This window comes from Motacilla alba, chromosome 27 (genome assembly GCF_015832195.1).
Source record: "Motacilla alba alba isolate MOTALB_02 chromosome 27, Motacilla_alba_V1.0_pri, whole genome shotgun sequence".
NCBI lineage: Eukaryota > Metazoa > Chordata > Aves > Passeriformes > Motacillidae > Motacilla > Motacilla alba.
Window position 1 is genome coordinate 4,584,729 of NC_052042.1, and position 27,344 is coordinate 4,612,072.

General features: G+C 53.7%; 1 protein-coding gene across 2 annotated transcripts; it reads left to right on the forward strand.

The window, feature by feature from the left end:
- The first annotated feature begins 919 nt into the window (after positions 1 to 919).
- On the forward strand, positions 920 to 22,098 carry ZNF652 (zinc finger protein 652). Of its 2 annotated transcripts, XM_038163394.1 has the most exons (7): positions 920 to 1,247; positions 12,748 to 13,786; positions 18,006 to 18,153; positions 19,620 to 19,735; positions 20,600 to 20,744; positions 21,345 to 21,894; positions 22,035 to 22,098. In XM_038163394.1, the coding sequence occupies exons 2-6, from the start codon at positions 12,926 to 12,928 to the stop codon at positions 21,851 to 21,853; spliced, it is 1,779 nt and encodes a 592-aa protein (XP_038019322.1). In that variant the 5' UTR covers positions 920 to 1,247; positions 12,748 to 12,925; the 3' UTR covers positions 21,854 to 21,894; positions 22,035 to 22,098. The 2 variants fall into 2 exon arrangements, with proteins under 2 accessions (XP_038019322.1, XP_038019321.1); XM_038163393.1 differs by lacking the exon at positions 22,035 to 22,098 and having other exon boundaries at positions 21,345 to 21,961.
- The last annotated feature ends 5,246 nt before the right edge of the window (positions 22,099 to 27,344 follow it).

Here is a 27,344-nt window from a genome sequence, read left to right on the forward strand (position 1 = left end):
CCCTGGGCCTTGCTGAGGGGATCAGGGCCTCACCTGGGCCCGAGGGGCAGCTCTGAGGGCAGGAGCCATCCCCAGCAGCCCTGAGGGCCCCGGGGCTCAGCCAGGGCCTGCCCGCCTCGCCTCGGTGCGCTAATTACGGCGGGCTCGCTAATTACCCGCGCGGAGCAATGGGCGGGCGGGCGGGCTGAGGGGGAGCCGGGACGCCCCCCCGCTCCATCAACCCCCTCACACAACAGCCTCACCCCCGCACCCCGCAATCACCGGACCGCACTAATTAGGGCACGGTCGCTAATTAGCGGCGCGGGGTGAAACGAACCCGCTCGCTCTCCCCGCGCATGCGCAGCCCCCGCCTCACCTGCGCCGCGCGCGCCGCCGCCTCAGGTGGAGCAGCGGCGGGAAAGGGGCGGGCGCGCGGGAACGGCCCCGGCGGCGCATGCGCACAGCGCCGCCTCACCCCCCCCCCCCCCCGTCTGCGCGCGTCCGGCAGGCGCCCCCGTTCCACCCGTGCGCGCTCCCGCGCTGCCCTCCCTCTGGCTCTGTGCGCGTCACCCCCCCCCAGCCCGCCGCCGCCCGTGCGCGCTCCCGCGCGCGCGTTCCTGCCGTCCCCGCTGCCCTCGGCCTATGCCACGGGGTGTTTTCGCCCTCCTCCTCCCCCCCACCCACAGCACGGTCTGCTCCCTCCCCGCCTCCGCGCGCGCTCCCGCACACGCGCACTCACACACTCGCTACTCCCCCCCCCCATCCTCCAGCCTTCCCGGCCCTTCAGCCGCGGCCTCGGCCCGCGCGCGCTCCCGCCGCGCGGGCGCGCACCCCCGCTCGCCCCCCCCCCACGCGCGCTCCCGCCGCGCACCGCTCCGGGCACGGGGCGCGCCCCCGCCATCACCACCACCCCCACCCCCCCCCCCTCCACCGAACCCCGCGCGCGCGCGCCCCCCGCGAGGACCGGCGGCGGCTGCGGCGGCGGCCACGTAGCGCTGCGGCGGCGGCGGCCGAGGGGCAGCGGGAGCCGCGTCCGCCCGCCCGCCCACGGCGGCAGCGCCTGGGCCTGAGCGCCGGCCCCGGGCCGAGGCAGCGGCGGCGGCGGCCACTGGAGCGCGGGGGCCGAGCGGAGGGGCCGGAGGGAAGGCACGGAGGGAGGGCCCGGCCGCCCTGCCCTCCGCCCTCCGCCGCCGCGCCCGCCCGCGCCCCCCTCCCCGCGCCGCCCGGCATGGACGGCGGCGGGGGCGGCCCCGAGGGCACCGGCCTGGGTGAGTGCGGGGCCGCCCGCGCGGCCGCCGGGCCCCTTCCCCCTTCCTTCCCCCCGGGCCTGGCGGCGCAGCCGAGCGGCGCTAGGCCCGGCCGGCGGTGGGCGGCGGGGGGAGCGGGGTACGGGCGCCTCACGGCCCGGAGCGGAGCGGGGACACCGGGGGAGCCCCGGGCAGCGGGAGGGGAGGGAGCGGGGACACCGGGGGAGCCCCGGGCAGCGGGAGGGGAGCGGAGCGGGGACACCGGGGGAGCCCCGGGCAGCGGGAGGGGAGGGGGCGGGCGGGCAGGGATGGGGCCGGGGGGCTCTGCCCGGATCGGGGGGTTCTCCTGGGGCCGGGGGGCTTTACCCGGGCTCCGGGGGCTCTGCCCAGAATCGGGGGGGTTCCCCTGGGGCTGGAGGTTGTGCCCGGGCTCCGGGGGTCTGCCCCAGCTCGGGGACTCTGCCCCGGCTCCGGGGGGTTCTGTGCGGGCGCCTTGTGCTGGGTCTGGGGCTCTCTGCGGGGTCTGGGGGCTCTGTGCGGGGTCCCGGGGGTCTGGGGGGCTCTGTGCTGGGTCTGGGGCTCTCTGCGGGGTCTGGGGGGCTCTGTGCTGGGTCTGGGGGGCTCTGTGCAGGGTCTGGGGGCTCTGTGCAGGGTCCGGGGGACTCTGTGCAGGGTCCGGGGGACTCTGTGCTGGGTTTGGGGTTCTGTGCAGGGTCCGGGGGCTCTGTGCTGGGTCTGGGGGCTCTGTGCAGGGTCCGGGGGTCTGGGGGCTCTGTGCTGGGTCCGGGAGCTCTGTGTCGCGGGGCCGTGTCACCTGCCTGCGGGAGGGGAGGTGAGTTCCCGCAGCAGAGCGGAGGGAAGACAACATTCCTGCGGGACTGGGGCCGGGATTGGCACTTGGAGCGTGTCCCCTCGGCCCCTGCCCTGTCCCGGCTGGTGTCACCCGCGGCCACGCCGGGCTCCGGGGCCGCGGTTGGCAGCGGTGCCCGGTGCCGTGCCCGGGGTGTGACTTCGGGGGGTTTCTCTCGCTCTGGGCCTGTTCCTTCGGGTGTTTTCCCCTTCCCCGTGCTCCCGGCTCGCGTTGCGCTGCGTGCGCCCCGGGCTTGGGATTTTGGGTGTGATTTTCGAGCGTAGCTTTGGGTGTCCCGGCGCAGGGAGAGCCGAGGGGCATCTCCCGGGCTCGATTCCATCGAGGCTTCACCAAGGCGGGCTGGGTGGAAGGACGGGAGGGAAAGGGCAGGAGGGATGTGAGGAGTGGGAGTTTTCATCCTGCCGGGGCTGCAGCGCTGCGGGCAGGGATGGTGGGATGAAGTTTGGGAAGCACCTGGGCTCTCCCCGGCTGGAAGTTCTGTTCCATTTCTCTCCCTCGCCGCCTGTTCCGTGCTAAAAAATGGATTTTTTTTTTTTTAGATGGTTTTGAAAGGGCTGTGGGGTTGCCAAGTGTGATTTTCAAATGGCTTTGTGTCTCTGCTATCTGATAATTTCCCTCGTGTTTATCAGATTGATAATTTACCTGGGCTTGGGCGTTCTCAGCCTGGTCTTGCCCCTCCAGCTCTGGTTTTACCCCTCCAGCTCTGTTTTACCCCTCCAGCTCTGGTTTTTACCCCTCCAGCTCTGGTTTTACCCCTCCAGCTCTGGTTTTTACCCCTCCAGCTCTGGTTTTACCCCTCCAGCTCTGGTTTTTACCCCTCCAGCTCTGGTTTTGCCCCTCCAGCTGTGGTTTTACCCCTCCAGCTCTGGTTTTTACCCCTCCAGCTCTGGTTTTGCCCCTCCAGCTGTGGTTTTACCCCTCCAGCTCTGGTTTTTACCCCTCCAGCTCTGGTTTTATCCCTCCAGCTCTGGTTTTACCCCTCCAGCTCTGGTTTTGCCCCTCCAGCTCTGGTTTTACCCCTCCAGCTGTGGTTTTATCCCTCCAGCTGTGGTTTTGCCCCTCCAGCTGTGGTTTTACCCCTCCAGCTGTGTTTTTATCCCTCCAGCTCTGGTTTTACCCCTCCAGCTCTGGTTTTTACCCCTCCAGCTCTGGTTTTGCCCCTCAAGCTCTGGTTTTGCCCCTCCAGCTCTGGTTTTACCCCTCCAGCTCTGGTTTTTACCCCTCCAGCTGTGGTTTTACCCCTCCAGCTCTGGTTTTTACCCCTCCAGCTGTGGTTTTACCCCTCCAGCTCTGGTTTTTACCCCTCCAGCTGTGGTTTTACCCCTCCAGCTCTGGTTTTTACCCCTCCAGCTCTGGTTTTTACCCCTCCAGCTCTGGTTTTGCCCCTCCAGCTCGCTGCCTCTGTGGCTTTTCACCCCTCTCCCGAGGGATGCACGGCCCCATCCCTGCAGGGCGGGCAGCGCTGGGGTTCCAGGTGTGATCCCAAAATCTGGGCAGGAGCGGGGACAGGAGTTCCGAGGGCTTTTCCGAGGGCTCTGAGTGAAAGAAAAGCTCCGATCCCCGAAGGCTTTCTGGTGTTTCCAGCCTGGCAGCTGCGCTTCCTGGGCCGCTCCAGAATTTTATCATTTTGATTTTCTGCGGGAGGGGAGCTCGGAGCTGCAGGATTTGGGCATTTGGGGCCATCCCTGGGATTATTTGTTGAAACACCTTTGGGATATTGGTGTGATCGGAAGAGGCTTTGGCGTTGTGTGAGTTTTGAAGGGTTTAATTGACTTTATTATCTCATAATGCTACAGGGAGCCTTTAACTGGTGTTTTCAGAGGAAATCTTGCTGTGGGAAGGGAGGAAATTGGGGTAAACCATCCAAAAATAGAAAATATTGGGGTGCCGTGCTCTCCCCCTCTCTGCCACAATCACAGAATGCAGAGATTTTACCCCAAGAGCTGCAACCTCACCTAAAAATGTCAAGTTTTTATCTGTCCAAAGGCTCTTTTGGGGCTCAGAGCAGGAGGTTCCCTGTGCGAGCGCCTCGGGAAGGGTTCCCCGAGTTCCCAGATGGATTTTTGCAGTAAACAGGAGGAGCAGGGACGTGCCCAGGGCACACCTGAGATGGCACAGGTGGATTCCAGGCGCTTACAAAACTCCTCTCCTCGCTGACCTAGTTCTCCCCACAGCTCTCAGGGGGGAAAAAAAATTTAAAAAGGCCAAAAAAAAAGAAAAAATTAAATTTATTAAAAAAAAAAGAGGCAGAACTGAAAGGAAGCAGCAGGGAGCTGAGGAGAGGGAGATTTCCCTGATATTCTGTGAATAATTATTATATTAAAATGTTTTGGAATAGATACAATATATAATATTGTATATATGTTACATATTGTATATTCGTATATAATTTGATACAGATATCACACATTTTGTATTATATTATATTATATTTCTATATAACATTACATTATATTACATTATATTACATTATTACATTATGTTGTATTTTTATATTATACTCTATTTTATATTATATTATATTTTATATTATATTATTACATTATATTATATTATTACATTATGTTATATTTTATATTATATTATATTTTTATATAACATTACATTATATTACATTATATTGCATTATATTGCAATATAGTATATATTTTATATTATTATATTATATATTTTAATATTTTTAATATTTTATATTATATATAATATAAAATATGACATATAAGATACAATATTTTCTTTCTCCTGGTTCAATTCCTCCAGCACAGACTCTCAGCCTGCTCTGCTCCCTCCCTGCAAGATCCAGGCTTTCTAAAAGTGAGACAAAATCAGATTTTAAAGATAATTTTACTTTTCAAAGCAGCGTCCTTTGACACTTGCTGAACCTGTGCAGTTTGTCCTTTCGGGATTTTATTAAGCCAGGGTTTGGAGGTTCCCCCACAATCATGAGGGGAAAATGTGGATTTTCCTGCAAAGTTCATTTGATCCTCAAGTTTCACCCTTGAAATATTGAAGCAGCCCCAGGTGAGATCTCCCTGCTCTGAGCCCCCTCAGGGGAACGTGGCTGAATTTTCCTCAAAAATGGGGATTTTTAACCCCTTCTTCCCTGGATCCCGGTGCCCCATTCCCAGCTGTGAACGCGAGGCCTCGAAATCCTTTCCAGCAGCTCCAGGACTGGAGCAAATTGAGGGAGCTCTGGAGCCCCGGGGTGTTTTAGTGGGATCTGCCACGGCTTTGATGCCTCAAGGAGCATTTTCATCCAAACCTGATTTTTTTTCAACACATCCCCATAGAAACGAGGCAAATTCCATCCCAATCTGAGCCTTTCCGGGGCCTTTTCCCGGGATTTGGGGGCGGAATTCCCGCCGTTCTCCCGACCAGCACGGCACGAGAGGCAGGCTTCCCCAAAACCCCAAACCCCCCTGCCCAATTCCCAAATTCCTGTCGTTTTCCGGCTCCTTTTGCACCTGGAATTTCGTGGGCTGCTCCTCCCTGAAGGGAAAAAAAACAAAAACAACCAAGAAAAAAAAAAACCCAGGGAGTGAAACCCTGGCAGGTGCCAGCAGCAGCTCCAGCTCCTGCCCTTCCCGACACCCTTCCCTTCCCTCGGGAGGTTTCACGCTGGGATTTTCCCAGCAATTCCCAGCAGCTTTTCCAGCACCTTCTGCTGGGCCTGCTCTCTTTGGAAATGGGGTTTTTTTTCCCATGGAAATGGGTTTTTTTCCCTTGGAAATGGGATTTTTTTTCCCCTGGAAATGGGATTTTTTTCCCATGGAAATGGGATTTCTTCCCCTGTATATGGGTTTTTTTCCCCATGGAAATGGGATTTTTTTTCCCCTGGAAATGGGGTTTTTTTCCCATGGAAATGGGATTCTTTTCCTCCTGGCATTAGGATTTTTCCTCCCCTGGAAATGGGATTTTTCCCCCTAGAAATGGGATTTTTTTTTCCCTTGGAAATGCGATTCTTTTCCTCCTGGCATTAGGATTTCCCCCCACTGGAAATGGGGTTTTTTTCCCCCATGGAAATGGGTTTTTTCCCTTGAAAACAGTATTTTTTTCCTCCTGGCATTAGGATTTTTCCTCCCCTGGAAATGGGATGTTTCCCCCTGGAAATGGGATTTTTTTTCCCCCTGGAAAATGGGATTTATTTTTTTTTTCCTCCCTCCCTGGAAATGGGATTTTTATTCTTCCTGGCATTAGGATTCCCCCCCCCCCCGGAAATGGGTTTTTTTCCCCCTGGAAATGGGATTTTTTTCCCTCCTGGAAATGGGATTTTTCCTGCCAGGGGAATACCCAGGTAGGAATTCCAGGGTGGCTTTGGGGCAGGATATTCACACTTCATTTCCACCTCTGCATATCCAAGGACACAGAGACACCTCCGGGGCCTCTTTGGGGGGAAAAATGCTAATTTTGGGCAGGAGAACTTGATGGCAGATTTCCTTTTTGGGGCTTCCACGGTTCCTGGAGCTCGGGGTCCGTGGTGCTCAATGGGAAGTGCCATAATTGAAATAAAATCGGAATAAAATCTTAGCGCAGCTTTAGTTTTCTTCAAGATGCATCAGCAGGAAGGAATGCAAAGAAGAGGTTTTAAAGGAAAAAAGGAATTTTGGCACCGATTTGGACAATTTTACAAATTTAAAGGGTCAGAAGACCTTTTAATGTGGTCATAAAAAGCTTTTTTTTTGGTCAGAAAATGATCAAATAATGATAAAAAAGTGACAAATGGGAAATGTGAACCAGGGAACCATCTGGGGGTGTTTTAATCTTATTTTCAGGAGGGTTTTTTTTTGCATTAAAAGATGCAGGAATAGATTGGAATACCTGGAATTTCCTAGCTCAGCCACAGCTTTTTCATTTTTAGATATTTCAGGTGGGAAGGGCCTGGAGTTGTGATTTGAGGGTGAAGAAATCAAAGTTATTTTAAGATTTTTTTTCCTACTTCAAGAAAAACATGGAGTTTGTGGCTGTTAGATCTGAAACTCCTTTAGATTCAATAAAACACCCCTCCTTTATTGCAAAATCCGAGGGATTTTAATGCTGAATTCCCAAGTGGAAACCTCTGGAACGGATTTTTCGTGGAGATAATGCTTGGAAAAAATCCAGGAACCGCTGGTTGGAAAGGCTTTGTGTCTCCCAAAAATCTGGACTCAACCAGATCGTTCCTCTTGAGAAACGGGAAAAGCCTGAGACTTCTTCCTCGTGGTTGTTCAGTTTTACTGCCAGGATTTCACAGATATTTTTCTGGGATTTGGGAATCTGATTTTCCAGGAGCCTGTGGAACACTTCGGAGGGAAATTCCCAGCTCCAGACAGAGTGAGGGGGGAGGAAAATATAAATATAAATATAAATATAAATATAAATATAAATATAAATATAAATATAAATATAAATATAAATATAAATATAAATATAAATATAAATATAAATATAAATATGCTGAGTCAGCAAAATACCCAGCCCGGGTTATTTTGGGAATGGCCAAAAAGCAGCGGGATGAGCTGGGAATTCCAGCTCTTGCAGCTCAGGTGGGTCCCCAGGTTTGGGAATGGGTCGTTAGTGCTTTATTTTGCATTTATTTTGCATTTATTTTGCATTTCCATGGGCTCCGGCAGCTCCAGCACTTCCCATGGAAATGCAAAAGCCCCGGGATGGAGTGAGGCTCTGGGAGATAAAACTTCCCCACTTAAAAACAGATTTTTTCAGGAGTTTTTTTTTTGTTTTGGTTTGGGTTTTTTTGTTTGTTTGTTTTTGGGGTTTTTTTTGGTTTTTTTTGTTTTGATTTTTTTTTCACCTAAAGCAGCCGGGATGCCCAAGAAAGAAGGGATTGAGAGCTGAGAGAAATAATTGCAATAATTCCCTTCAGATGTGTTTTCCCACTGTTTGGGAACGGCTGGGCCTGTTCCAGACACCTGTGCTTCCAACTGGGAGAGTTTATTGAGGCTTTTTTATTGCAATATTGCAGATTTATTGAGCTGTTATGGACCTGTTTATGGAATCACGGAATATCCTGATGAAGGGACCCTCAGGGATCAAGGCCAATTCCTGCACAGGACACCCCAAAAATGTCATTTTAGCCTTTGCTTTGTGTTTTTTCCTCATGCAATCTGTGGTTATTCCCTGCTGGTTCATTCTCCAGAATTCACATGACCGGGGGATTTCACGGAGTTTCCGTGGGAAAACATCTTTGCACCCTCAGCTTTTCTTTAATTTTCCTCACATCTTCAGTCAGTTTTCTCTTAAGTTTTCTATCCCACCCTCAGTTTTTCCCTCACACCCTCAGTTTTTCCTCAGTTTTTCCCTCACACCCTCAGTTTTTCCTCAGTTTTTCCCTCACATCCCCAGTTTTCCCTCAGTTTTCCCCACACACCCCGTTTTTCCTCAGTTTTTCCTCAATTTTTCCCTCACACCCTCAAATTTTCCCCCACACCCTCAGTTTTTCCTCAGTTTTCCTTCAATTTTTCCCTCACACCCCCAGTTTTTTCCTCAATTTTCCCTCACACCCTCATGTTTCCTCAATTTTCTCCTCACACCCTCAGTTTTTCCTCAAATCCTGCTTCCCTCACATCCTCACCTTCTCCTGAATCCTGTTTTCCCTCAGTTTTTCCCCACTTTTCCCTCAGTTTTCCCCACTTTTCCCTCAGTTTTCCCCACTTTTCCCTCAGTTTTTCCCCACTTTTCCCTCAGTTTTCCCACTTTTCCCTCAGTTTTCCCCACTTTTCCATCAGTTTTTTCCCACTTTTCCTTCAGTTTCCCCCCTTTTCCCTCAGTTTTCCCACTTTTCCATCAGTTTTTTCCCACTTTTCCCTCAGTTTTCCCCACTTTTCCCTCAGTTTCCCCACTTTTCCCTCAGTTTTCCCCACTTTTCTCTCAGTTTTCCCACTTTTCCCTCAGTTTTCCTCACTTTTCCCTCAGTTTTCCTCCCTTTTCCCCCAGTTTTTCCCCACTTTTCCCTCAGTTTTCCCCACTTTTCCCTCAGTTTTCCCCCCTTTTCCCCCAGTTTTTCCCCACTTTTCCCTCAGTTTTCCCCCCTTTTCCCCCAGTTTTTCCCCACTTTTCCCTCAGTTTTCCCCCCTTTTCCCTCAGTTTTCCCACTTTTCCCTCAGTTTTCCCACTTTTCCCTCAGTTTTCCCCACTTTTCCCTCAGTTTTCCCCCCTTTTCCCTCAGTTTTCCCCCCTTTTCCCCCAGTTTTTCCCCACTTTTCCCTCAGTTTTCCCCACTTTTCCATCAGTTTTTTCCCACTTTTCCTTCAGTTTCCCCCCTTTTCCCTCAGTTTTCCCACTTTTCCATCAGTTTTTTCCCACTTTTCCCTCAGTTTCCCCACTTTTCCCTCAGTTTTCCCCACTTTTCCCTCAGTTTTCCCCACTTTTCCCTCAGTTTTCCCCACTTTTCCCTCAGTTTTTTCCCACTTTTCCCTCAGTTTTCCCACTTTCCCCTCAGTTTTCCCACTTTTCCCTCAGTTTTTCCCCACTTTTCCCTCAGTTTTCCCCCCTTTTCCCCCAGTTTTTCCCCACTTTTCCCTCAGTTTTCCCCACTTTTCCATCAGTTTTTTCCCACTTTTTCCTCAGTTTTCCCACTTTTCCCTCAGTTTTCCCACTTTTCCCTCAGTTTTCCCACTTTTCCCTCAGTTTTTCCCCACTTTCCCTTCGGGCCTCCCCGAGCCCAGGCCGGGCCGAGGCCTCCCGGCCGAGCCCAAATCTCTATTTTTAGTGCCGGTAACACCAAAAAATGCGGTTTTTCTTCAGAAGCTCGGTGTGAAGTTGCTCCCACACACTCACCAGCTTCCTCCACCCACTCTTTTGTCTGCAAATTGTGCTTTTTTTTCTTCAGAGTTCGAGCTTTTCATGTCGGAGTCTTTGCAAACCTTTGATTGCTGCAGATATTCCCCAGGTTTGGGGCTTGATAAGCATCAAAAATCGCTTTGAAACTCTTGTTTCCTTTTTACACCTTAATCACGGCCTGCATCTCTCATTTGGCAGCGTGACTGGAATTTGTTCTGTGGAAAAATCTGCCTTGACAAAATTAAATTCACCTTTAAAACAACAAAAAACGCTTGGGTGTTTTGGGATTAAAAACACCCAAAACGCTGCTTTGGGATTAGAAATTTCAAAGCAGGGGGGAAATGTGTTTTAAGAGCGTTTTTAGGGCAGTGTTTCAGAGCTGCTGTTTGTGCTAAATGGCCAAGGAGGGCTTTGCTTTTTATTTAAATAATGGTTTTGAAAGTTGTGGGTCCCTCGAGGGTGGCAGTGAGAGGTTCAAAGCCACGGCAGCCGCTGATGCTGCAGAGTGGTTTTCAGAGCAAACAGCCTTGATAATTCGGAATAAACCCCACTGTGGGCTTGATTTGAGGCGATTCCTCTTGATAAAAAGGGGTTTTTTACACACAAAAAGGGTTTTTTTACACACAATATCCCTTTGGTGAGCGGAGGTGAAATATTGGCAGGAATTTTTTGCCGTTTGGTAAATGGGGCAAAAGGTGAAATTTCCTTTTCCTGGCAAGTTTGGTGCTTTCCTGGCTTTGCAGTGGAATTCCTGATTTCCTTCTGCAGCTTCCTAGGGATGCTTAATATGACGAGGAAATAATCAGGTATTTTCTACGTGGAACTGGGAATTTCCTGAGCTCCTGAATAATCCATCCCACTGGAAGGAAAAGCTAAACTGGGATTCATCCTTCCCACGGCTTCCTGGGTGTAGGATTGGGAATTCCAGCTTGCCAAAACCAGTTGATTTTATAATTTTTTTCCATCTGAAGGTGAGTTGTGCCCACAATCCAGCATTGACAGCTCGTCTCCTGGCATTTCCTGCCTCACCTGTGGGGCTGGGAATGTGGGATTTGGGCATGGAGCAGTGGGAATGGGCCCTGCTGTGGTGCTGAGGCTGCAGTCCCTGCCAGGCACCTCCAGGAAATTAATTTGGAATAATTTGGGAGCCCTGGAGAAGCACATGAGTGTTTTAATGAAGTTCATCATCAAACTGGTTATTTTCTCCTTTCTTTCCCTGGTGTGGCACTCCACAAAGATTCCCTTTATTGCTATGAATTATTAGTATTACATATTCAGGCACTGGTTGCTTCCTCTCCCGTCCAGTTACAATTCACTCCAAAGTGAGGGAAATTGTGGTGGAACAGAAATGATAATACAGGAATCTCTGGAAGAGAGGAGGATTGGGTGGATTTTGGGCAGGAATTCCTGGCTGGGATGGAATTCCCAGGGAAGCCGTGCCTGCTCCATCCCTGGCAGTGTCCCAAGGCAGGCTGGAGCACTCTGGGATCATGGAAGGTGTCCTGGGTGGGATTTGCTGTCCCTTCCATCCCACTCTGGGATGTCTCTGTCCCTAATTCTCCTCCCCTGCAGCCTCTGATCCCAGCTTTAGCTCGGGAATTCCCGATGGGATCAGCCCATCCCGAGCTCCCGAACTGGAATTGTCCCGGTGGGGAAAAAAATTTTAAAAAAGAGAAGAAAAAGAGAAGAAATGTGAGGGATTGATTCTTTGTGTCCATGAGGGACCACGTGGCGCTTCCTGCAGGAGGAAGTGGCAGCCAAGTCCCGGGCAAATTCCAGCTTGGAAAACCGCGGGGGAAATGTGGATGGGCAAACTGAGATTGTGCCGTGGGGATTGAGGAGCTGGGGGAAGGGAGGGACGGACAAAGGAAATATTCCTCAAATCCCTCAAAATCCAGGGTCTCCGGGGTGTTCCCTGGCTGGTTTAGGAGGTGAGAACGGCTCCGCTGCAATTCCTCAGGTTCGGCTCCGTGGTTGGAATGTGGCTCTGGAGTATGTGAGGATGGGCTGGGGGAGATCCGGGGTGGTTTGGGGCGGGTGTGCCCCGTGCCTGTGGGGCAGAGCAGAGTTTGGGGCCATCGGTGCTCCCGGGAACCCAGGAGAAGCAGCTGTGGTGGTCTGGTGGGTGGAGAACATCCCTTGCCTGGATTTCCCCTCCTTGGGAAGCTGCTGCCAGTCCCGATCCTGCTGTTTGTGGGGCCAGCAGTGCTCCCAAAAATCCAGGAGGAACGGTTGATGGAAAGCATTCCTTGCTGGATTTCCATTCCCTGGGACTCTGCTGCTGGGAACTCTCCCGGTCCCTGCTGTTTGTGGGGCTGCCAGTGCTCCCAGAAATCCAGGAGGAACGGTTGATGGAGAGCATCCCTTGCTGGATTTCCATTCCCTGGGAGTGTGCTGCCAGTCTGTTTGTGGGGCCAGCAGTACTCCCAAAAATCCAGGAGGAATGGTTGATGGAGAGCATTCCTTGCTGGATCTGCAATCCCTGGGAATGTGCTGCCAGTCTGTTTGTGGGGCTGCCAGTGCTCCCAAAAATCCAGGAGGAACGGTTGATGGAGAGCATCCCTTGCTGGATTTCCATTCCCTGGGAGTGTGCTGCCAGTCTGTTTGTGGGGCTGCCAGTGCTCCCAAAAATCCAGGAGGAACGGTTGATGGAGAGCATCCCTTGCTGGATTTCCATTCCCTGGGACTCTCCCGCTGGGAACTCTCCCGGTCCCTGCTGTTTGTCCCCCTTTTCCCACCCTCAGCTCCTCCTGGGAGGCTCCCCCGGGCGGTCCCGTCCCCGGGTCGTCCCCGGTCGTTCCCCGCTGACGTCCCCGGGTCGTCCCCGGTCGTTCCCCGCTGACGCCGCTCTCTCCCTCCCGCTGTCTCTTGCAGGTGAGATGCTCGAGGGCTCCTCTCGCTGCCGAAGATCCCTGCCCGCGCTGCCCCTGCCGTGATCCCGCCCCTCGCCGCAGCCCAGCCAGGACCCCCCGACCCCGCCGGGCTCCGATGGAAGAGGCGCCGGGCCGGAGCAGCCCCCCCGGGACGGAGGGCGCCCCATGAGCCCCCCCAGATGAGCCACGCAGCCAAGGGGGAGCCCCCCGGGGCCGGCATGGCGCAGGAGGGGCCGCCCGCCTTCTACCCCAGCCAGGAGCTCGACCTGTCCACCAAGGTGTACAAGAGGGAGTCAGGGAGCCCCTTCTCGGTGCTGGTGGACAGCAAAGTGAGCAAGGGCCACCTCCACGAGAGGGAGGAGCAGCCGTTTTTCAGGGAGAGCAGAGCGGTAGGAGAGGTCCGGGCTGTGAAAGAAGACAGGGAAAACTCTGACGACTCTGAGGAGGAGGAAGAGGAGGAAGATGAAGTGACTTACAAAAGGGAGCAGATTATAGTGGAGGTAAACCTTAACAACCAAACCTTAAATGTGTCCAAAGGGGAGAAGGGTGTCCCCTCCCAGTCCAAAGAGACTGCTGTCCTTAAGAGCAGCAGTGAGGAAGAGGAGGGTGACAGTGGGGAAGAGGCCACGGAAGACAGTAATGATTATGAGGAGAATGAGAGGCAGAAGAAAAAGGAGAAAAGAGTGGAGAAGGTTAGTGTTGGCCAGAGGAGAAGCAGGAGAGCCGCCTCCGCCGCGGCCGCCGCCGCCTCCCCGGCGCCCCGAGCGACGCGGGGCCGCAGGAAGAGCGCGGAGCCCCCCAAGCGTAAGAAGAAAGCTGCAAAGGAGCCCAAGGCACCTGTGCAGAAATCAAAGTGCGAAGAGAAGGAGACTCTGACCTGTGAGAAGTGCCCCAGGGTGTTTAACACACGCTGGTACCTGGAGAAGCACATGAACGTCACCCACAGGCGGATGCAGATCTGCGACAAATGTGGGAAGAAATTTGTGCTAGAGAGTGAGCTGTCCCTCCACCAGCAAACTGACTGTGAAAAAAACATCCAGGTAGGTCTGCTCGCCTGCTTGCCAGGTCCCCACACCTCCTGGCGTGCCCTGGATCCGGCTGGTGGACGCTTCACAGGGGGAAAAAAATTCTCTTTTTGCACGGCCCCAGGTGCTGGGCCGGGCCCGGGCTCTGCCTTATCCCGCATTTTGGGGTCTCCCAAAAGGAGGGGATGGCAGGGAAAGATTGCTCAGCTGCTCCGAGCAGTTACTCCAGGAGTAAACTGTGAGTTGGGAGCACTGATCTCCTTTAGAAGGGTCAGAATCTGGAGTAACTTGTCCCGAAAGTCTCAAGTTCTGTGGTAAATCCTTCTCCTCCAGCCGAGCACCCGCAGCTCTCGCTGAGTTTAGAATTCCAGGGGTTTCCGTGTCCTGAAATGCAGTCCCACAGCGTGGGAAACCAGGTGAGCTTCCCAGGGGAAGCAGAATTCCAGGAACTCCCCGGAATGGGAAATCTGCGAGGTCCCAGGGGCCGCAGTGGAGTCAGGATCTGAGCTGGGGTTAAAGCGGGGTTCAAACCCCTCGGACACCCCGGGAATTCCCAGAGTGATTCCGAAGGGCTGGAGCTCAGCCCCTGCACCCCGAGCCTGCAGGAAACCCCAGCAGATCTCCCCGAAGACACAAAAATCTCATTTTTTTTCTCCCCGGCAGCTCTGATTTCCCCCAGCAGCGGGAGGAGCAGCTTTGGGAGCTTCTGCTCGCGCTGGGGTTTGTGCCTGGCAGCTCCGTGCCGGGGAACGAGGGGCACTGCTGCCTTCCCTGGCACCCCAAATCTGCTTTTTCAGCCTTATTTTCCCCCACCTCCTCCTGGGATCCTGCCAGCAGCAGCGGCTCCGGCTGGATTTTTGGGCGGCTGGAGTTTGTAGGGCAAGGAGGGTTTTTTGGTGGGAAGAGTTTGAGCGCGAGAGTTGAAGGTTTTTCATTGTTTGTTTGCTTTCAATGCTGAACTGGGTTGATCTCAGCTCCCACTGTGTGGGAGACGTGGAATATTTATTGCAATTTCTCTTTTCCAAGCTCTTTTCCCAGCTCTGTGTAACTCTGGGCTGTTTTGTTTTGGGTTTTTTTTTTCCTTAAGTTTCAGCTCGAGGAAGGATTTATTAATATAAATTTAATTTTTGCAGCTTTTGAAAGAAATATTTTAAAAGTTCAGTGCGGCAGGGAGGATTTACACGGGAATTTAAGAGATGCCCCGGCAAGCAGGGGGTTCATTCACAGCATAAAATTTAAGCAGGAATTAAAAAATAAAGGGATTAAAGCAGGAATTAAAATTTAAGCAGGAATTCCTGATTATTTTGAACACGTGAAAAGGTGAAATATCCTGTATCCATCTACACATGCGTCCAAAAGTGATAAGAAAATGAGAAATTGTGATTTAAATCCAGAGGAAATGATAGAAATATAGAATTTAGAAATATAGAAATATCATGATTTATAGAAATTATTATTTAAATCTGGAGGAATCTGGTCCAGAAACTTCCCAGTGCCAGCAGCACTGAGAGTCACCTTCAGCTCCTCAATATCCAAGAACAAATCCAGCATTTGGATTCTTGTTCTGTCCTGCCTTTGGGATGTGTTTTCCAGCTGCCTGTTTTTATTCTAATTACCAATAGGATTGAGGGGAAATTAAAATTTCCCTCGATTCGGGGTTAAATGTATCGAGGGGGAGCTTTGTCCTGGAATAAAACTGGTTTAATCTGGGATGGAAATGAAAATCAAGGCTGGCTCCTCCCAGTTCTTCATCCTGGGGATAGAATAAATCTGTTTTTCCAGGTAATTTCTGCTTTTTCACCCCTCACAGTCAGCACCTTCAGGGGGTTTCTGTCGCCACCTTGAGCTCTGTGTGGTTCCTCCCTCTCGGTGTTGGTTTTTAATCCTGAATTCTGGAATGGCCTGGGCCCCTTCCGAGGGCTCCTTTCTCTGTAGATCCGAGGATTCGGGGGTTGTTCTGTGGAATTTCTTTGCTCTCCAGGAAGTTTTTCCCTCCCAGAGGCGCCGTGGGGGGCAGAGCCCGCCCCGGGTGCCTGCAGCAGAACTCCCAGCCCAACCTTCCAAAGGAGCAGAACGGATTCATTCCTTCACTAGCAGCACCCAGCCCTTCTGACTGAGGGGGAAAGGGTGGGAACTGATGGGCTGGCAACTGGAGATATCCCTAAAATCCCCCAAAAACCCCCCAGGACAAGGCACAGTTCCTCCCTGTGCCCTCCGAGGTGAAGGTGCTTTGGTTTCCTCTCGCTCCGGGATTTCCAGCTGGAATTTCCACGTGGGAATTTTTCCTGAAGTTTTTTTGGGAAGAGCTGCTGGGAAAAGGAAGAGCTGCCCGGAATCCTTGGGGAGGAGCCTGATTGGTTCCACAGGAATTTTGGGAAGGAATTCTCACCCTTTGGACCTCCAGTGGCACCTCTGAGGAACGAAGAGAGCCCAGCAGGAGGAGCTGCTGCCTGGATTTGCTCCGGGAGCTGCTTCCCATGGAGACCCAGGGGGATGGGACAGCCTGGAGTGGCCACACCTGGATTTGGGGGGGCAGGAAGGGCTGGATGGGGCTTTGGGAATTCAGTGGTGTCGGCCTCCTCCAGCCCCGTTGGGTTCTTCCCTCTCCGGGAGTTTGGATTTTCCCACTCCAAGGGTTTGGATTCTTATCTCACCAAGGGTTTGGATTCTTATCTCACCAAGATAAGAAGTTTGGATCCTTCTCACTGAGGATGTTTGGATTCTTTCTTCTCCAAGGCTTTGGATTCTTCCCTCTCCAGAGTTTGGATTCTTTCTACTCCAAGGGTTTGGATTTTTTTTCTGCACCACGGCTTTGGATCTTCCCTCTCCAAGGGTTCGGACTTTTCCACTCCAAGGGTTTGGATTCTTTGCCCTCCAAGAGTTTGGATTCTTCCCATTCCAAGGGTCTGGATTGTTTCTACTCCAAGGGTTTGGATCCTTCTCACTGAAAATGTTTGGATTTTTCCATTCCAAGGGTTTGAATCTTCCCTCTCCAAGGGTTTGGATCCTTCTCACTGAAAATGTTTGGATTTTTGCATTCCAAGGGTTTGAATCTTCCCTCTCCAAGGGTTTGGATCCTTCTCACTGAAAATGTTTGGATATTTCCATTCCCCAAGGGTTTGGATATTTCCATTCCCCGAGGGTTTGGATCCTTCCCTCTCCAGGGTTTGGATTCAATTTTCCCCCTCCAGGATTTGGATTTTCCCCCTCCAGGGTTGGATTTTCCCCCTCCAGGGTTGGATTTCCCCTCTCCAGGGCTGGACTCTCCCAGCCCAGCAGCCCCAGGGTCTGTGGAGCTGTCCCTGTGGCCCTCCCGTGCTGTTGGATTTCGGGATGAGGAGGCACTGGAACACCAGCACTGCCTGCCCTCCCCTCAGCTGCAATCCCAAAATCCACATTCTCACTGCCCCCCTCAGCTGCAATCCCAAAATCCTCATTCTCACTGCCTCCATTTCCCTCAGCTGTAATCCCAAAATCCTCCCTCAGGTATAATCCCAAATTCCACATTTTACTTCCCCCTCCCCTCAGCTGTAATCCCAAATTCCACATTCTCACTGTCCCCCCTCAGCTGTAAATCCCAAATTCCACATTTTTACTTCCCCCCATCTCAGCTGTAATCCCAAATTCCACATTTTCACTGTCCCCCTTCAGCTGTAAATCCCAAATTCCACATTTTCACTGTCCCCCCTCAGCTGTAAATCCCAAATTCCACATTTTTACTTCCCCCCATCTCAGCTGTAATCCCAAAATACACATTTTTACTTCCCCCCCTCAGCTGTAATCCCAAAATCCACATTTTTACTTCCCCCCCTCAGCTGTAATCCCAAATTCCACATTTTAATCCCCCTCCCTCAGCTGCAATCCCAAAATCCTCCCCCATCTGCAATCCCAAATTCCACATTTTCACTGTCCCCCCCCATCTGCAATCCCAAATTCCACATTTTCACTGTCCCCCCCCATCTGCAATCCCAAATTCCACATTTTCACTGTCCCCCCCCATCTGCAATCCCAAATTCCACATTTTCACTGTCCCCCCCCATCTGCAATCCCAAATTCCACATTTTTACTCCCCCCCTCCATCTGCAATCCCAAATTCCACATTTTTACTCCCCCCCTCCATCTGCAATCCCGAATTCCCCATTTTCAGACACATTCCCACATTTTCGGGGCCTCTTTTTGCCGGAGCTCTCCCCAGCCCGCGGCCCCTGAGCCCGCTCCCTCTGTGTCCCCCCAGTGCGTGTCCTGCAACAAATCCTTCAAGAAGCTCTGGTCGCTCCACGAGCACATCAAGATCGTGCACGGCTACGCCGAGAAGAAATTCTCCTGCGAGATCTGCGAGAAGAAGTTCTACACCATGGCCCACGTGCGCAAACACATGGTTGGTGAGTGGCCGGCAGCGGGGCTGAAAGAAATTAAAGTTATCGGGGCAATTAAATTAAAGTTATCGGGGGAATTAAATTAAAATTATCGGGGGAATTAAAAGAAATTAAAATTATCGGGGGAATTAAATTAAAATTATCGGGGGAATTAAATTAAAATTATCGGGGGAATTAAAAGAAATTAAAATTATCGGGGGAATTAAATTAAAATTATTGGGGGAATTAAAAGAAATTAAAATTATCGGGGGAATTAAATTAAAATTATCGGGGGAATTAAATTAAAATTATTGGGGGAATTAAAATATTCAGGGGAAATAAAAGAAAATTATCTGGGGAATTAAAAGAAATTAAAATTATCAGGGGAATTATTATTAAATTAAGATTATCAGGGAAATTAAGATATTCAGGGGAATTAAAATATTCAGGGGAAATAAATTAAAATTATCGGGGGAATTAAATTAAAATTATCGGGGGAATTAAATTAAAATTATCGGGGGAATTAAATTGAAATATTCAGGGGAATTAAAATATTCAGGGGAATTAAATTAAAATTATTGGGGGAATTAAATTAAAATATTCAGGAGAATTAAAAGAAATTAAAATGATCAGGGGAATTTAAATATTCAGGGAAATTTAAATTATCGGGAAATTAAAATATTCAGGGGAAATTAAAAGAAATTAAAATTATCGGGGGAATTAAAATACATTAAAATTATCAGGGGAATTAAATTAAAATTATCTGGGGAATTAAAAGAAATTAAAATTATCAGGGGAATTATTATTAAATTAAGATTATCAGGGGAATTAAAATATTTAGGGGAATTAAAATGATTGGGGGAATTAAAATTATTGGGGAAATTAAAATGATTGGGGGAATTGAAATTATTGGGGGAATTAAAATTATTGGGGAAATTAAAATGGGGAAATTGAAATGATTGGGGGAATTGAAATGATTGGGGGAATTGAAATGATTGGGGGAATTAAAATTATCAGGGGAATTAAAATATTCAGGGGAATTAAAATATTGGGGAAATCGAAATTGGGGAAATTAAAATTATCGGGGAAATTGAAATGATCAGGGGAATGAACATGCCAGGGGCTGGAATTCCCAGAGAAGCTGTTTGTGGGGCCGTTCCTGCTCTTCCACCCTCAGACCAGCCCTGCCCCGCGCTCCCGTGCTGTCCCAGCTCTGTGGCTCCTCTCGCCCCGGTGTCGGTCCTGCCCCGAATGAGCTCCCGATGGGAATGGGCCTTTAGGGTCCTTCCAAGCCCGGAATTGGGGGATCCCCGAGCCCAGCCGGCCCCTGGGTTTGCTCTTGGCCCAAATCCCCGTGTGGAGCAAGGAGCAGCCCAGCCTGTGCTCGCACACCCCAGGAGCCACCGCCCTGCCTGGAGCCCTGGGATGTCCCTCCCGTGCCCTTTTCCCGGGATTTCCCCGGATTTACCCCCGTGCCCCTGTCCTTGCTGCAGCCCACACCAAGGACATGCCCTTCACCTGCGAGACCTGCGGCAAGTCCTTCAAGCGCAGCATGTCCCTCAAGGTGCACTCCCTGCAGCACTCGGGGGAGAAGCCCTTCCGCTGCGAGGTGAGGATCCCGGGAAATCCCTGGGAATGATCCGGGAACTGGGAATGGCCTCGGGTGGGCTGGGAATGATCCCGGAACTGGGAATGGCCTGGGGTGGGGTGCGAATGATCCCGGGAACTGGGAATGGCCTCGGGTGGGCTGGGAACGAGGGGTGGGAATGATTCTGGGAAGTGGGAATGGCCTCGGGTGGGCTGGGAACGAGGAGTGGGAATGATCCTGGGAAGTGGGAATGGCCTTTATGATGGGGTGGGAATGATCCCGGGAAGTGGGAATGGCCCTGGATGGGGTGGGAACCAGGGGTGGGAATGATCCCGGGAAGTGGGAATGGCCTCGGGTGGTGTCAGAACGAGGGGTTGTTCCATCACATGTTGGGAATTGGAATCCCCGAGGCGTGGTCCCAGCACAGGCTCCTGTCAGGGGTCTCTGGAGGGACTGGGGGGTGAAGTCCCTGGGGAGCTGCTTGGAGCTGGTTCGGAGGGAGGCAGAGTCCTCTAGTGGAGAGAGACCGGGACACCGCCAGGAACCCTTTTCTCCTGGAATAACCCCTCCCTGCCAGGCTTTCCCCACTCGATTCCAGCTTTCCCCACCCAATTCCAGCTTTCCTCACTCAATTCCATATTTCCCCACTCAATAATTCCAGCTTTCCCCTCACAATTCCACCTTTCCCCACTCAATTCCAGCTTTCCCCTCACAGTTCCAGCCCTCCCACCCTCCCGATCCCAGCCTCCACTCCATCCCTCAATAAATCATTCCAACCCCTCTTTCTCCGAGGCGTTCCTGCCCGGCCCCAGCTCCCTCCCAGCCCCTCCAGGGCTCATTCCCAGCTTCCCAAACCCCGGAATTCCCGTTTTTTTTCCCCGGCAGAACTGCGACGAGAGGTTCCAGTACAAGTACCAGCTGCGCTCCCACATGAGCATCCACATCGGGCACAAGCAGTTCATGTGCCAGTGGTGCGGCAAGGACTTCAACATGAAGCAGTACTTCGACGAGCACATGAAAACCCACACTGGTACGGGCTGGGAAGGGGCCCTGCGGGGCATTCCCTCGGGATTTGGGGTGTTCTCCTGCTGGGAAAGCAGCTGGCAGAGCTTCCTTCCCTGCCTTGGATCCCTTTTGGTGTGGCAGTTGGAGCTGGGGTTCCCTGGGGGGAAATGGGAATTATTGCCTGGGTGCTTTGGTCTGGAGGAGCCCCTGGCTGGAGCCTTTTGGCCCCAAACCCCGAGGGGAGCCAGGATTTCAGAGCCTTTTGGTCCCAAATTCTGAGGGGAGCCAGGATTTCAGAGCCTTTTGGTCCCAAATTCTGAGGGGAGCCAGGATTTCAGAGCCTTTTGACCCCAAACCCCAAGGGCAGCCAGGATTTCCTAAACCCCCATTGATCCCCAAAGGCAATGGTGTCTCCAGGGATCTAGGGATTTTTCCAGAGGTTCTCCAGGCCTCAGATGATTTTTCCAGGGGTTCTCCATGGATCAGGTGATTTTCCCAGGGTGTTCTCCGTGGATCAGGGCATCTCCCAGGGTTCTCCATGGATCAGGTGATTTTCCCAGGGGGTTCTCCATGGCTCAGGGGGTTCTCCAGGATCTCTGACCCCCCCGTCCCTGTGTGCCTGCAGGAGAGAAGCCCTTCATCTGCGAGATCTGCGGCAAGAGCTTCACCAGCCGGCCCAACATGAAGCGGCACCGGCGCACGCACACGGGCGAGAAGCCGTACCCGTGCGACGTGTGCGGGCAGCGCTTCCGCTTCTCCAACATGCTCAAGGCGCACAAGGAGAAATGCTTCCGCGTCACCAGCCCCGGCACCAGCCCCGGCCCCGCCGGCCCCGCGCTGCTGCCCGCGCCCTGCCCGGCCCCTCCGGCCGCGGGCGCCGCGCTGGGGCTGGGCCCGGCCGCGCCGCCGCGCCCCGTCCCGCACCCCTACGGCGCCCTGGCCCTGCCGCCCCACGGGCACCACCCCCACGGGCACCACCCCCAGCACCTGCCCGTGCCCCCCGTGCCGCACCTGCCGCCGCCCCCCGCCCTGTTCAAGAGCGAGCCCCTGAACCACCGCGGGCACGGCCACGGGCACGGCGGCGACGGCTTCCTGCGGCACCTGGACAAGGGCAGCCCGGCGCAGCCGCACTGACACCGGCCCGCGCCCAGGTTTGGGAGCCGGCAGCCGGGAAGGGAGCTGGGATGGGAGCTGGGATGGGATTGGACTGCCATGGCCACGGGCACGGCTTCCTGCGGCACCTGGACAAGGGCAGCCCGGCGCAGCCGCACTGACACCGGCCCGCGCCCGGGTTTGGGAGCCGGCGTCCGGGAAGGGAGCCGGCGTCCAGGTTTGGGAGCCGGGATGGGAGCTGGGATGGGACCTGGGATGGGATTGAGCTGCTGTGAGCACGGGCACGGCTTCCTGCGGCACCTGGACGAGGCCAGCCTGGCACAGCCGCACTGACACCCGCTGGCACCTGGGATCCAGGTTTGGGAGCCGGGATGGGATCTGGGACGGGATTGGACTGCCATGGCCACGGGCACGGCTTCCTGCGGTACCTGGACGAGGCCAGCCTGGCACAGCCGCACTGGGATCGGGGGCTGGCACGGGATCGGGCTCTGGGATCCCATCTGGGATCCAGGTTTGGGGTCTGGGATGGCATCGAGACCCTGAACCACAGCAAGGGCTTCCTGTGGCACCCGGACGAGGGCAGCCTGGCACAGCCGCACTGACACGGGCTGCATCAGGGACCTGGGATCCAGGTTTGGGATCTGGGACCCCGGGCTGGGATCCGGGATCTGCTCGCCTGCCGCCCCGCTTCGTGCTTGGGATCTGGGATGGGATCGAGCCCCAGAAACCACCTGGGGCACACCTGGATGAGGCCAGGCTGGCACAGCCGCACAGGCTGGGATGGGATCTGGGATGTGCTCTCCTGCCACCCCACACCGCACTTGGGATCCGGGTCTGGGATTGGGTATCCAGCTTTGGGATCCAGGATCCAGCTCTGGGATCCAGCTCTGGGATCCAGTCTGGCTCTGGGATCCTGGATCCAGTTTTGGGATCCAGTCTGGGTCTGGGATCCAGGATCCAGCTCTGGAATTCTGTCTGGCTCCGGGATCCAGAATCCAGCTCTGGGATCCAGCCTGGCTCTGGGATCCAGAATCCAGCTCTGGGATCCAGCTCTGGGATCCAGCCTGGCTCTGGGATCCAGAATCCAGCTCTGGGATCCAGCTCTGGGATCCAGCCTGACTCTGGGATCTGTGATCTGGCTCCGGGATCCAGAATCCAAGTCTGGGATCCAGCCTGGCTCTGGGATCCAGAATCCAAGTCTGGGATCCAGCCTGGCTCTGGGATCTGGGATCCAGCCTGGCTCTGGGATCTGGGATCCAGCCTGGCTCCGGGATCTGGGATCCAGCCTGGCTCCGGGATCCACGCTCCCCGCGCCGCTGCGGGGCCGAGCTGTGCCCCGCTCCCTCTGGAGCCCCCGGGGCTCCCGGCCCCGTTCCCGTTCCCGGCGGCGCCGCGCGGCTCCCGGGCCCGGCGGGATTCCTAATTTCATATCAGCTGACGAGGTTTGCTTGGCTTTTATACCCCGGCGCTCTCCTCAAAGAGGAGGCGGGCCGGGCTCTTTGTACTAATGGGAAAGGCTGTGAGTTAATTAATACAGAGCATTAATGATCACTGTGTACGTAATGATTCCTTTCAGCACCCCGAGCTCGGAGCGTTCTCCCGGAAAAGCAAAAAAAAAAAAGGAAAAAAAGCAAAAAAAACCCCCAACAACCAACCCCCCTCCCGTCGTTTTTGTGTAGCTCTCCTAACACACTTCTTTATTTTACTACAGAAATTATTTTAGAGGTTTTTTGTATAGATCCTATTTAGTAGAGTCTGTTTCTAAAACAAAAAAAAGCCAAAAAAAAAAAAATTTGATGATGATGACGATGATAATAATAATAATAATAATAATTGTATTTCCATAAACGGTGTAATTTTTTCAGTGTAGCTGCACCTCTGCTGTACAATAGAGACATTTTTATAATCGGCCCAGATGTGATTCTCGGAGATGCTTTCCCGAATTCCCCAGCCCCGCGACTCCAAGGTGCTTCGGAGAAGAGAGGAGGAAAAAAACCCTGGAAAAGTCACCCCAAAGCCGGCGGCGATTTCTGGATTTAATTTCATTTTTAGGGCTTTTTTTTGGGTTATTTCTGTTCTTTTTTTGTAACTTTCGTTCCCTTTTCCCGGTTTCTCTCCGGCTGCGGGGTCAGGTGTTCCTGCTGGATGCGGATCCGGGGATGAACGGACGGGAATTGCATTGGGAGGGAGAGTTTGTCCTGGGAATCCGGGAGATTTGGGAATGGGGAGTCGGGAAAGGCGGGATCTGCCAGCAGGGGGCTTTCCATGGGATCGCTGAATCCAGGGGGGAATCCAGGGCTGCTCTCCGGATTTAGGGAATTCCTGGAATTCCAGAGAGGGGAATGCCTTGGGATCAGGGAATTCCTGGAATTCCTGAGAGGGGAATGCCGTGGGATCAAGGATTGGGAATTCCTGGAGAGGGGAATGCTGTGGGATCAGGGAATTCAGGAATTCCTGAGAGGGGAATGCCGTGGGATCAAGGATTGGGAATTCCTGGAGAGGGGAATACAGTGGGATCAGGGAATTCCTGAGAGGGGAATGCTGTGGGATCAGGGAATTCAGGAATTCCTGGGAGCAGGGAATGTTGTGGGATCAGGGAATTCCTGGGAGCAGGGAATGCCATGGGATCAGGAATAGAGAATTCCAAGGGGAGGATCAGGGACGGAATTCCCGGGAGCTCCTGCCTGTTTAGTGGGAGATTCTGGGATGCGGCTGTCCCACAGCCCCGGATGTTCCCGGGCAGCTCCATCCCAGGAATCCGGGATGGTTTTTGGGGCCAGAGTCTGGGATTTGGGGCAAACCCAGGCCCAGGACGGGGAGCTGGAGCCATTCCCGTGGGAATTGCCCCGTTCCAAGGGCTGGGATCCCATGGGGACCCCTCAGCTTGGATTTTCTCCCTCTGGATCCCCCCTGGATCCAGGAATTCGCTCCCCCTGCCGGAGCGGTGCCCGGCGAATCCCAAATTCCTGGGAATTTTTGGGAATTCCTCCTCTTTGTGCTGCTTTTCCCGCCCCAGTCCCACCGAACTCGGCGCCTGGCGATCCCGCAGGGCAGCTCTGCCCGGCTCGTGGTTTTTTGGGATTCATTTTCAGCCAGAAAAGGCGGAATCCTCCCCCAGGACAACGCCGGCTTGGGAAAACCTCTGGAATTTGCTCCTCCCTGGATGTTTTCCCAGCCTTTTCCTAATCCCAGAGCTGGGAATTTCCACAACATTGGAAACTTCAGGGTCGTTTTGGGCCCAAACCCCTCGTTTTTGGCTGAGCTGAAAGAAAGAAACGTCATTTAAAAAATTTCCTCCAGGATATTTAAATCCCCCTCTTCCCCTCAGGCAGGAAAAAATTCCAACCCTGAATTCCCAACGCTGCAATTCCCTGGAATTCTTCCTGCTCAGGATAATCGGGATAATCCGATTTTTAAACGCTGGAAAAGCCAGAATGAGCGGTCGCTAATTTGTGCTCCAGCTTTTCCAAAGCCATTTTTCCTCCTCAATAAATTCCCCAGCATTCCCGGCTGCTCTTCCGAGAATTCCAGAATCTGGGATGGGTTTTTTCCCCCCTGCTCTTCGGCTCCGCTCTGTATCGGATCATTCTGAGAATTTATGAACTTCCTTTCTGTGGAAGAAGATTAAAAATTCCAAGCCCTCTTCCCGCTCTGGCCGTGATGTGGGACGCCGGGAGGGCGGGCTGGGATCCCTTCCGAAGGGAAAAAACACGGGAAAATGGGGAGATTTGGTTTAAAAGGCAGGAAATCCAAGGCTGGGATTTCTTGGGGTTTTTTAATCCTTCGATTTCCATTTTTCCACAGGGATGGGAAACTCCGGGGGTTTGTCCGGGTGTTCCCCCTTTCTGCGCCTGGCGCTTCTGCTTCATTTTCCCGTTTCATTTTGCTTTCTTTTCCTCTGTTATTTTGCTGCTTTCCCCCCGTTTCATTTTGCTTTTCCCTATTTAATTTTGCTTTATTTTCCCACTTTACTTCGCCTTATTGTCCCCATTTATTTTGCTTTTTTTTTATCCCCCATTTATTTTGCTTCTTTTCCCTTTTCATTTCGCTGCTTTTTCTCTTTTTATTCCTCGGTGGAACCCGGGATCAGCGCCCCCGGGGCTGCAGCTTTTCCCGGGAGTTCCTTCCCCAGGCTTTGGGATTTAACCCGAGAGTTTGGGATTTAACCCGAGAGTTTGGGGTTTAACCCGAGTTTGGGATTTAACCCCAGTTTGGGATTTAACCCGAGAGTTTGGGATTTAACCCGAGTTCGGGATTTAACCTGAGAGTTTGGGATTTGACCCGAGTTTGGGATTTGACCCGAGTTTGGGGTTTAACCCGAGAGTTTGGGGTTTAACCCGAGTCTGGGATTTATCCCGAGCCGCATTTTGGGGAGGCGGAGCCGGCGGGGGGCGGCGGAGCTGCCGCAGTCCCGCAATCCCGGGCACGCTGGAGCCGGCGGGGCTGGGAAAGGTCCCGAGGCTCCTCCGGAGCGCCCGCCCCGCGCGGTGCTCGCCTGGCCCGGGCGCCGCCGCGGAAAATCACCGGAGCCCTGCCGGGCCCCGGGCTGGCACGGTCCGGGAGGAGCCCGGGGCGGGTCCGGGATGAGCCCGGGATGGATCCGGGATGGGTTCGGGATGAGCCCGGGATGGATCCGGGATGGGTTCGGGATGAGCCCGGGATGGATCTGGGATGGTCCGGGATGAGCCCGGGATGGATGCGGGATGGGTTCGGGATGAGCCCGGGATGGATCTGGGATGGTTCGGGATGAGCCCGGGATGGATGCGGGATGGGTTCGGGATGAGCCCGGGATGGATCCGGGATGGGTTCGGGATGAGCCCGGGATGGATGCGGGGTGATCCCGGGATGGATCTGGGATAATCCCGGGATGGTCCGGGATGGGTCCGGGATGGATCTGGGATAATCCCGGGATGGTCCGGGATGGGTCCGGGATGGATCTGGGATAATCCCGGGATGGTCCGGGATGGGTCCGGGATGGATCTGGGATAATGTCGGGATGGTCCAGGATGGGTTCCGGATGAGCCCGGGACGGTCCGGGATGGGTCTGGGATGGGTTCGGGATGAGCCCGGGATGGGTCCGGGGTGATCCCGGGATGGGTCCGGGACAATCCCGGACGGTCTTTGCCCCGCTGGATCCCGCCGGGAAGGGGCAGGAGCCGGCGGGGAATTCCCCCTTTGGATTCTCCCGCTCGGAGCGGCTCCAGGGCCGGGAAAGGTCCGGGGAGAGCCGGAGAGTCCCAGGCTGAGGAGGGGAGAAAGAATTCCCTGAAAGAGTTCCCTGAAAGAATTCCCTGAAAGAGTTCCCTGAAAGAATTCCCTGAAGGGATTCCCCGGCGTTCTCCCCGGCATTCTCCCGGAGGGTCGGCGCCTCCGGCCGGGGGCAGCCAGGGCCGGTCCCGGGCTCGCTCCGAGCTCCGCTCTGCCACTGAACTTTCCCCAAACCGGCAAAATCCCGACTTCTGCGGCTCTGCCGCCGGCACGGGGACAGCGTGGCACCGCCAGCCCCGGCCGG

Excerpts from the sequence above, each read along its gene's own strand:
- ZNF652 (XM_038163394.1), top strand. The coding sequence starts at position 12,926 with ATGAGCCACGCAGCCAAGGGGGAGCCCCCCGGGGCCGGCATGGCGCAG. Across the intron at positions 18,154-19,619 it reads CGTGCGCAAACACATGGTTG|CCCACACCAAGGACATGCCC; the intron begins GTGAGTGGCCGG and ends TCCTTGCTGCAG. Across the intron at positions 20,745-21,344 it reads GCACATGAAAACCCACACTG|GAGAGAAGCCCTTCATCTGC; the intron begins GTACGGGCTGGG and ends GTGTGCCTGCAG.